At 52.1% G+C, this 10,342-nt stretch overlaps 1 protein-coding gene across 1 annotated transcript in view; it reads left to right on the plus strand.

Moving 5' to 3' along the window:
- Positions 1–7,322, plus strand: part of GRB2 (growth factor receptor bound protein 2) — a 66,485-nt gene extending 59,163 nt beyond the window's left edge. The window contains exons 4-6 of the mRNA XM_037065887.1: positions 1,405–1,527; positions 4,221–4,389; positions 5,162–7,322. Coding sequence (XP_036921782.1) covers positions 1,405–1,527; positions 4,221–4,389; positions 5,162–5,347 — 478 coding nt within the window. The 3' untranslated portion in view covers positions 5,348–7,322. The remainder of the gene's footprint in view (positions 1–1,404; positions 1,528–4,220; positions 4,390–5,161) is intronic.
- The last annotated feature ends 3,020 nt before the right edge of the window (positions 7,323–10,342 follow it).

A 10,342-nucleotide genomic window follows, 5' to 3' on the forward strand; every position in this document is an offset into this window, starting at 1 on the left:
ATTTATTACTTATATTTTAAATAGCAGGAAAGGGAAGTAAAATGTCTGCTTGCTGGGATGATCTTGGGGGTTTAGGAGGAGTGTGGCTCTTGAGTTACTTCCCCCCACCCCAGGCAAGTGCCTGTGTGTGCAGCACCTTACAAACGTGAAAGCACTCGAGATCGAAGTAGGAAGTGTCTGCGCGGTCTCGGTGCTGTTAGCTGTTGTTCATAGCTGGAGCTATTAATATGTGATTTTTCTGTGTGGCCTGACTTCCAGGCGCTGGAGGGCTTACCCGTGAGTTCTTTGTAGAAGCAGGAAGATAGATTGTACCAGCTTAGCATTAGAATGAGAAAGACACAGGTAGGTAGATTAGGAATGTTTAAAAGTTACTAATAGCAACTTCCGAATATATCCTTGTAAGCAGCTCACATCTCTCTGTTTGAATTTTAGCATAGTGTATTCTTAGAGACTTCTTGTCAAAGCAGTTGCTTACAAGTGAGAGATATGTGAGTGAGGTTAATGGACTCTTCTGTACCATTGTTATTACAGTTTATGTTTAATGTAAGTTACCACGTTAGGAGTTTAATGAAGCTTGTAGGTCTTTATTATCTCTAAGAAACATGGCTTTTAAAAAAATAATCATAACAATACAGTAGAGATACTTTGCAAAGAGAATATTGTTTTCACAGTTCATCCATCCTAATTAGTGTAGTTTTCATGTGAAATGCTTAGGCAGCTATGACTTGGAGCTTTTTCAGAGTGTTCTCCTCCTCCTCCTCCTGGTATGGACCAGTTGCTCCCAGTTTTCTGTGAATTCACCCTATTTTTCTTGTGGCCAAGGTGAATTAGCATTGGAAGCAGAAGTCGACTTGCTCCAAATGAAAAGTTACATTTTGTAAGTAGCTGCCCATGCACAAGGTAGATTGCAATGTCCCTGACGGCTCCCAAAAGCTAAACTTGGAGCAGGGACGACAGAGGCTGCCCGTGCAGCCGGAACCTCTTCCCTTTGGGCCAGCACGAGCAGAAGCCCTGTCTCCGACTTCTGAGCCTTGCAGCTTTCCTGCCCCAGATTCCCACTGCAGCAAAGCCTTGGCCTTATCAGATGGCTGCAAGAAGGAGCCTGTCTCGCCTTCTGTGGTTCGAGGCAGTAGGCCCGGGCTTTCCTGTGCCTTGCTGTGAGTCAGGGAGCCCAGTGGGCTTTGGTCCCGGAGTCCCACTTTTAAGTGTCTTCCTCTAGAGGAAGATCATGCCTTATGTGTCCCTTTCTGGAGAGTGGGGTAGGGTGAAGTCCTCGTCAGGGAGGTGGTCCACCTCTCGAAGGAGGAGGCCCTTCCCCTGGCAAGGAGCACCCTGCTGCTCCCATTTCGTAGCCCGTTTCTTTCTGGGGAAGTAGATGTTGACTGGCTTGCCTTCCTTCCTTAGGTGGTTTTTTGGCAAAATCCCCAGAGCCAAGGCAGAAGAAATGCTCAGCAAACAGCGGCATGATGGGGCCTTCCTCATCCGAGAGAGTGAGAGCGCTCCTGGGGACTTCTCCCTCTCCGTCAAGTGAGTATTTCCTGCCTTGGCGCCTGCAGCCGTCTGTCCGTCCCAGGGCCTGAGAGGTGATGCATGCCGAAGGCTGCACACTGGGAGGGTTTCACCTAAACAGTATTTTACAAATAAGATTTTACATTAAAATCCTGATTTCTGGCACCTTTTAAAGATATGTTCTAGCAGCACTGGGCTGCTGGGATCTAGCAGTGCGTGGGATCTGCCGGGTTGCTGAGCTACAGCCGCAGACAGCATGCCTCACCCTCCTCCGTGTGTCTGTGCCCTGGGCTCTCTCCTCACCCTGCCCGCAGCCCGCAGCCCTCAGCCCTCAGGGGGACCCCTGCAGCTCTCTCCATCGACTGCCTGGTGGCCACACCCACCTTCGCAAGCCCCGCCCCTCCTCCCCCCAGCTCCCTAGCTGAGGTCTACCACCAACACAGCCTAGGCTGCTCACACTCGTGTAAAAGATCACCACGCGGGGTTGGGGGGTTTCTGCTTTCCCTTGTGGTGAATTTACATGCAGGAGGGAGCTGGTGAACAGGGACTAGGGAAGGCATTGCCACCCTGGGAGTCACAGAGAACGGGAACTGGAGCTTGGAGTGTTCTAAGCAAATCAGCTGCCACTCGGGACCCAAGTATGTTGAAATCAACTCGTTGTTGATTTGTGTTTAGTTTCTGTGTGTTTAGCGTCAGGCCTTTTCTAGGTAGTAACCTGTTGTCTCAGGAACCCCTACTCCAGGAATCTTACGAATCAGTCCATTCTTCCTGTGACAAGTGATTGGTTTAAAAATGCTTTTTTAAAATGAAGGTTGTAAGAATTTATTTGCCATTTTTAAATGATGTAAAGATTTCTTTACTTCCAAAACTCAACTGAATATCTTGTTTAATTTCAAATCCAAATATGTGGTTAAAGTGTAGGTTTTTTGAAACATAGATTTAAATTTAGAATTTTTTGTGCTCGGTGAATATACAGAAGGTGGTTTCAGGCGGTATTTGTAATACCTGACACCCGTGCCTCCAGCACAGTTCTTAGTCCCGACGTGAAAAGGTCAGACTGGGATGTGATTTTTTCCCTCTTCTAACGATGGGTTTTTTTACTAGGCCTTATTTTTCAGAGCAGTTTTGGTTCACAGCGAGTAAGTGGAATGTACGGACATCCCCTCCACCCCCACACGCCCACCTGCTCTTGACGTGCTTGATTAAACGCATGCAAATGAGGGTCTGGTGAGGAACGCTGAGGTGGAAGTGCCCTCTGCTTCTCACTGCCCTGCCTTTCCCCGCCTGTTTCCCTGCATTTTACCCTGGCCCAGCCTGACTCAAACTGCAGGGACCGGGACGCAAGAAGGGTGGGGCGGACTCGGCCGTGGCCGGCAGTGTCCATTTGTGGGCCTTGCCTGGGCACCACTAACAGGCCCTGTGCGTGGTGGCTGCCGGGAGGCTCCCACCCCACTCCCCTTTCTCCAGTACGAAGTTTGAAGAGATCGTGTATTTATTGTTGGAGAAGTAACATTTGGAACTGATGTCATTCACCATCTTGATCAAAAATGATGTGAAGGAGATTTGAGGATGTCATCTCTGAGATGTTCCTCTCATTTCAAGATGGGAGTCTGTGGTGCAGACCACTGTGGTCCTTTCAGAAACCGGCCACCGCATGGTGGCAGCGGACTTCTGGGTGGCCCAAAGTGTCATTTGAATGTGTCCTTCCTCATAACGCTTTCTCCTCATCCATCTTTTTTTTTTGTCTCGTGAAATAGCAGTACCGCAGGTCCTTGCATTACAACATTGATGAGATGTATATCGAACAGTTTCTGAGCCTTGGCACCTCCTTGTCGGTGGTTTCCTGGAAGCTCAGTGCTGCCACCTGCTGGATTGTTTTTAAGAGGTGTTTTGTTTCTTGAGCGTTTAAGACTGGGATCCGGAGGAGAGATTAATTTTGTTCATTGAACAGGCCTTCCTAGAGTGCCTCTTGAGGGCTTGCGCTGGTGTGGACACTGAGGGCTGGGCAGTGAGCAGGACAGGCAGAGCCATCGTTGAGCTGATGGGCTGGCCTCATGGCACTGTGCTAGAGGCCATTCTGCCCAGCCAGGCTCTTGCTACTGCTGTGGGCCAGTGTGAAGGCAGCGCTTACCTTTTACTGTGTGATAGAGAAGACTTGTCTCGGTGGGGGTGGGGGCTGGGCCACTTTATTTATCGTCCCAGTGTGTTCATGTTCCTTTCTCCCATGGGGAGAACTAAAATTCCTGAATGGAACACACGACTTTGAGCTGTTACCAGGTAGAGAACTGTTGAAAGTATGTCCAGTTCCTCCTCTTCATATTGTACTTACTTCCTTTCCCACCTTTTCTAGTCTTTAAAGTCACATAATCTAATTCTTTTTTTTTTTTAAACTGGAACAGGTAATTAAGTCCCACTCCTTGCCTTAACCAGGCTGTGTTTCTTTCTTTTGATACCATGTGGGGCGTGCCATAGGTTAGGACTTCTCTTTTTCTTTGCAAACGCCTCCAGAATGTCACTGGTGGTCGGCAGTCCTGAGGGAGGGGTCTCCGGGGAGCAGAGCATCCTCACCCTCCGGCCAGAGGTCCCACTCTGCTGCAGTCCTGGCCCGGGCTATAGGGAACTTTGCCCCCTCGGTGGACAGGTGGCTCTGGGGGATAGCCAGGACAGAGCCCCCTGACCTGGTCTCCTGTGTGCCCCCTGCCCCTCACCAGGTTCGGAAATGACGTGCAGCACTTCAAGGTGCTCCGAGACGGAGCCGGAAAGTATTTCCTCTGGGTGGTAAAGTTCAACTCTTTGAATGAGCTTGTAGATTATCACAGATCTACATCCGTCTCCAGAAACCAGCAGATATTTCTCCGGGACATAGAACAGGTGCCACAGGTAAGCCTCATCGGAGAGGTGGGACCGGTCTGAGCAGTGAAGGCCGCTCCTGGGTGGGCAGGTACCTCTCGAAAGGGTTGCTCTGGCACTTTTACACTCATCATTCAACACGTTGCCTCCAATTCGTGTTAAAGATTTGCATCTGGAATAGAATACCAGGGTTTTGCCTTTTCCAGAGCCTGCTCCTCCGGGGCAGTGTTCTGCTGGTTTACCCCGTGCCTGTGGAAGGCGGGTCTCTCACACTCCAGGGCTCTCTCCCTGGGAGCAGAGGGCGAGGAAAGCCACACTTGGGGTGGGGGCGAGCTCATTTCTGTGTTCCTAGTCCCCAGACTCTGTCCGTGTGTTGTGGTAAGTGCCACTTTGTTCGAGCTCTGACTTTTTGACTCCCTAAGACCTTTGGGATTTTATAAGTAATAGAGCGATAGGATCTGAAGCATTTTCAGATCCTGGGATTTTACATAAAACCTGATGGCTGTTTCTGAAGGTCTTTCCCCTTAAAGCTACATTTGCTGCTCTCTGTTCAGTCACACAGCGCAAGTGGCGCCACAGTTGAGGGCTGCCCTGGTCATTTCTGAGCACGGGAGAAAGGTCGCACTGCCCCCCACAGATAAACTGGGGCCGTGTAAGAGTAAAGGGAGAGGAAGAAGTGGGGGTGTTTTAGGAAACGTGGAGAAGTAAGCACACAGCTGTTGCCCCCCATAACCCGTCCTACTCACTGAGGGGCTGGCCACACTCAGGATGCAATGTGTGTGTTTTCCCTGCCCCTCTGCAGCAACCGACGTACGTCCAGGCCCTCTTTGACTTTGACCCCCAGGAGGATGGAGAGCTGGGGTTCCGTCGGGGAGACTTTATCCACGTCATGGATAACTCAGACCCCAATTGGTGGAAAGGGGCTTGCCATGGGCAGACCGGCATGTTCCCCCGCAATTACGTCACCCCTGTGAACCGGAACGTCTAAGGATCAGGAAGAGATTATTTAAAGAAAGTGAAAAGTTTAAAACCTATACAAAGAATTAAACCCACAAGCTGCCTCTGACAGCAGCCTGTGCGGGAGCTCGGAACACCTGGTGGTTGACCTGGTGACCCTCTCACTTCGGTTGGAACTTGGGGGGTGGGCTGGGAGTTGGATATAACAATGCCAAAACTTACCTATAAATTAAGAAAAAGAGTTTTTATTACAGATCTTCACCACTGCTCCTGTTTCTCCTTTTTCCTTTTTTCATCTCTTTTTCTCTTCTGTCCATCAGTGCATGACATTTAACGAACGCCACATATAGTCCTAGCTGATGCCAATAATAAAAGAAAAGAAACCAAGTGGGCTGGTATTTTCTCTATGCAAAATGTCTAATTGAGTCGGAATGACCGAAAGAACAGCCATTTCGGGGTTCTCCGTGTACACGCACGTGGGGTTGGAGGGAGCGCTCGCTCTGTGCGGCTGCCAGGAGTGGGAGGGCAAGTAGGGAGCCTCCTTTCAGCCCCCACCTGTGTATTTTGTCAGAGTTGGACATAGGGTGGGGGTGAGAGGAAGGAGCGTTACCCTCTTGACTTCCTGAGAAAGTTCAGCTGCAAACCTGTGTCTCTTCTCCACATTGTTTTCCCTTCCGAACGGTATTATTGAGCATGCTGTTTTTTCCTAGTGCCTTCTTCCTTATTTCGAGGGTTGCTTCATGAGTGGTGTTTTTCATTTGTTTTGTTTTGCAGTAACTTAAAGGCAGTCCAGAGCTTTTCAGCCAATTTGTCCCCTGCTCTGTGTAAATATTTTTCCTTCGGTGGGGAGGGGAGAACAGGGTAGTGAAGAAGGGGCAAGTAGAAGAGGGTGTGGGCCTTCTGCCTTTCTCAAGCCAGGAGTGGTTAGGGGTCAGCTTGGAAGTTTACAGGCCCCGCCGAGTCAAAGGGAGCAGAAGCCCAGTGTCTGGAGTTGCTACCCCAGAGAGCCGTGTGAGCAGCTGCTGGGGCAAGAAGACAGGCCGCAGCTCCGCCTGCGCTGGCCTGGGTATGGCCAAGGGGCGGTCAGCGTCCCTGACGTGCCACCTCAGGTGTTGTCTGCCCCACTTCTTCATCCCCGGGACCCCTGATTCCAATCCTCGGAGCCAGCAAGTTTTCAAACACAGGAAACCCAGGGGATTTCAACCGTCGCGCTCTCAGTATCAGAATATGCCCTGTTCCTACACTGGGATAGGAGATGAGTCGTCATTTTTCTTGCTCTGGAAACCAGGGGTGTCTGTTCATGCCTTTTACCTTTGTGTCCCCACGTAACCCACCCAGGGGAGCCTTAGGGCAGCGTTCAAGAAGCAGCTGGGTGGTTTTCACGTCTCCATTCACAGCGGGCTGTGTTTATAGCTGCTCCACGCCAGCCCCCTCCCCCAAAGGAAATGTCTCCGTGAAGCAGGAACAGCGGGAAGGGAAGATTGGAACTGTAGGAAGGCTGAGGCCGCTGCAGAGCTCTCCCTACATCCGCCGTTGGCGTCTCGTCCCTTGGAGTGACGTGCCTGTGAGCTTTCTCCACCCAGTCCCCTTCCCCCAACAAAACTGGGACTGGTTGTCTGTGACAGCCTGGGGTTCAGAAATGGCCATTGGAGTGTCCCCAGACTCTGGTCCTGGTTCTGGAGCTGGACTCGGCCCGGAGCACTCGGAGACCCGGGAGGCGGCCGCACTTCTGGACAGTCTTTGGCCCTCCCGTGCTCCCTCCCCGACGGCGTCTCCTTTCCTCGCTGGTGACGAGAGGAACCTGGCTTTCTGCACCTGGACGTCTGATTGTTTTGTTTGGAATTGGTGTATATCGTGCAGCCTTGCTGAACTAAGTTGTATGTGTATATATTTAAACAAATCAGTGTTTAAATAAAAAGATTTATGTACTTAATCCTTTAACTCTGCGGACAGAATTTGGTAGGTAGTGATTAACTGTGAATAATAAACATGCAATGGCTTCTTCACTCTGTATTTCTTCTTCCCCCTCGCTGTACAGTAAAACCCTGAAAACTGTCAGGTCGGGTCAGGGAGACGGGACTCTTAAGACCTTACTTCTGGCTCACCCAGCTCATCCGAGGGGCATGGGGGTCCCTGTAGGCCCCTCCAGGAATGATGCCCACATTTGGCTGTTACCGGAATGCTGGGGGAGCTCATCCAAAATGCAGATTTCCAGGCCCACCCTCCAGGATTGTGGTTGAGGGCACAGCGGGTGTTCGAGGTGTTTCTGATGGAAACCGTGGGCCACATCTTGGCAAATTTGTGAGACACAGCTGTCTCGGTTCTTGTCCCCTCCCCCCCTTCAGGACCCCACAGCAGAACCATCTCTGCTGAAGCTGTCTTGACTTGTCTGCTTTTAGGGGAGCTCAGGCCCATTTACTCACACATGGCCCGGGCTACAGAACACCAAGTAAAATTTGTTCAGAGAGTGACCCAAAAAGAAACAAAACCCACGGAATTTCCACTGATATTCTTGGTCTGGTTCCTAAATAGAGCCCAGCATCTGACCTCAGTGGTGGCTGCCCAGCTCAGGCAGGGGAGTTTTCAGTTCCTTCTCTGCAGTGACCATGCGTGAGAAGGAGCTCAGTGCAGCGCCAGCCTGCTGGGGGCCACTGGTCACACGGTCCACCTAGGCTAACTATGGCAAAGCTGAGCAGAAATTTCCAAAACGGGGCCTTTGAAGTGAAAACTAAGGCAGCAACTGTCAGTTGAGGCTTTTTGCTCAGATGAATGGCCTCAGAATCAGTGGGGAAAGTTCTGCTTTGGTGTGGTTGGTTGGTTATGGATTTCTCAGTGATAGTATCCCCCTCCAACCGCAGGTGTGTGATTCCTGGAAAGGTGTTTGGGTGGGAGTGCGTGCAGGAAGACAGGTGTACAATGACTCTACCGAGTGGCCCTGCTGCAGCTGGAGCTTGGGGTGCCCTCCTGGCGTCCTTCATACTTAGCGGCCTGGGAGTGTGAAACAGAGGCTGGTCTCCCAGTGCGATTGTGGAGGGACCGCGTTTGACAGCTCCTGCCAAGTGCTCCAGGGCAGTCTCTGCAGTGCCAGGACTGCTTAGGTGGCCTGCTGGAAAGAGAGGTGGCGGGTACCAGGGGTCCATCTGCCCTGGACATGTCCTGTGGGCCTGCTTACAGTTGGTCGTGTTCAAGTCAGAACATTTTACTTTTCCAAGTGCCTGGAGAGCTAGGAGAGGTGAAAGTGGCTTGTATTTGGGCACCTTGGAAATACTTCAAACTCTTAGGGTGTTGTGTTTACATGCAATGTGGGTCCCCCAGATCTGAGCCCTCTTTTACATTAAGAACCAAGGGAGGTTGGATACACTCCTTATCTGGTTCAGTTGGGGCTCCTTAACGGCAGAGCCCGAGGCAAATGAAGGACGTGCTCAACCCTGAGGTTGGCTGGCATCCGAGTCCTAACCTGCTACTGTATCTCAGGTTCCTGGTCACTGTTAGGAAATAACCATCCTGTGTACCGACATCACCGTTACGTGAATAGTCCAGTAGATGGTAGTGGTGCTGATGAACCCGTTCGCTCCTCAGAGCACTCTGAAAACTGAAAACTACTTCTAAAACTGACGGAGTTAAGTTTAAAAGGGACACTGTATCCAGTTGGAAAAGATACTCCCGAGACAGTCTTTCAAAACTTGATTCTGGCCCATCCAGTAGCTGACACTGGTCTGGGTCTCTGAGGACAGTCTCACTGTTTCATGCGGGCAGACCTCCGAGATGTTCCGGGCTTGGCTCCAGCCCATACAGTAAAAGCAAGTCATAGTCGCCTGGCTCTTGGAGGGCCTGTGAAGCTTGGTAAAGCCAAGCGCGACCAAACGAGATGTGCCTGCCCCCTGCTGCTCAGCTGCTTAGTCGGGATTAGGGTTTAGAAAGCTGGCCCCGCAGGTGTCCTTCAGGATGGTGCAGCCTGTGCGAGTGCCCTGCAGTCAGGAGCCTCCCTCTCGAGTCTCCTAACTCTGTCCTGTGCTGGGGCGCCAACTGGCATGAGCACCCCCTGCTCTGAGTAGCCCCCTGCGGGGGTGTTGATCTAAGCTGGGGGCCACTTCCATGGTGTTCGACCCTGGAGCTGGAGGCCCCTCTCCCACCCCGAGCTGCAAGCGTCACTGCTCAGTCCTGGCACTGGAGAGCACCCACCTCAGGCTTCTGCACTTGGTACCAGGGCATTCTCTGCAAGCAATTGGTGCGTTGGTGTGCGAGCTGATGGATGGGAGGGCTCCAGACGGGGGGCGGGGGGGGGCGGTGTGAGTGGCACACAGTGGCGGGCAGGGTTTGTGTGAAGCAGATGGGACTCAAGCCAGGTCTTGGGGGAGGTTGTTTTGAACAGAACACACAGACCCAGCCTGCACTGGCAGAGGGGGTGGTGGGAGTGATTGCGCTGTCCCGAGACGGGCTGAAAGGGAGCCTGGGCAGCCGCTGCAATGAGGGCGAGTCCCGGTGGGTTTGCGGGGCTTCGAGCCCAGGCCCAGTGATTCCCAGCCACTCTCCCTGCTGAGCAGAGGGTGCCGCAGGTCTGGTAGATGAGTGTCACGCAGAAGGCTGAGGCTTTGGTGGTGCACAGAACGAGGCCGGAGGGCCTGGGGTGGGGAGTGCTGTTAATGTCGAGCACATTCTCCTTGTGCTAGAGGAATAAGGAGCTGGGTGCCAGCCTCCTGCGGGTGGGTGGCAGGGCGCTGCAGTTTGAGTGATACGCACCACTCCGAGGCCTGGCTGGCCCGCGTGATTGTCCACCTTCTCCTGCTGGCTGGATGCAGGAGGCCCAGGGAGGATCCACCAGCCCACCTGCTCTGCTGGACGCAAATTGGGTCTCCTTCAGTGCCCCGCTGACCCTGGGGTTCATGTCACAGTACCCCCCTACCCTGACTACCCAAGGGCCATCCTGGGGAACAATAAGCAAGAGAGAAACTTGAGCAGGAAGTGTTAACATTTCCCGCTGGAAATGTTAAGTTTGGGCGAGGAAGTGGAATGACTCGTCGTGATC

Source organism: Sturnira hondurensis, unplaced genomic scaffold (assembly GCF_014824575.4).
Source record: "Sturnira hondurensis isolate 20B ecotype Veracruz unplaced genomic scaffold, ASM1482457v3 Scaffold0001221, whole genome shotgun sequence".
Taxonomy (NCBI): domain Eukaryota; kingdom Metazoa; phylum Chordata; class Mammalia; order Chiroptera; family Phyllostomidae; genus Sturnira; species Sturnira hondurensis.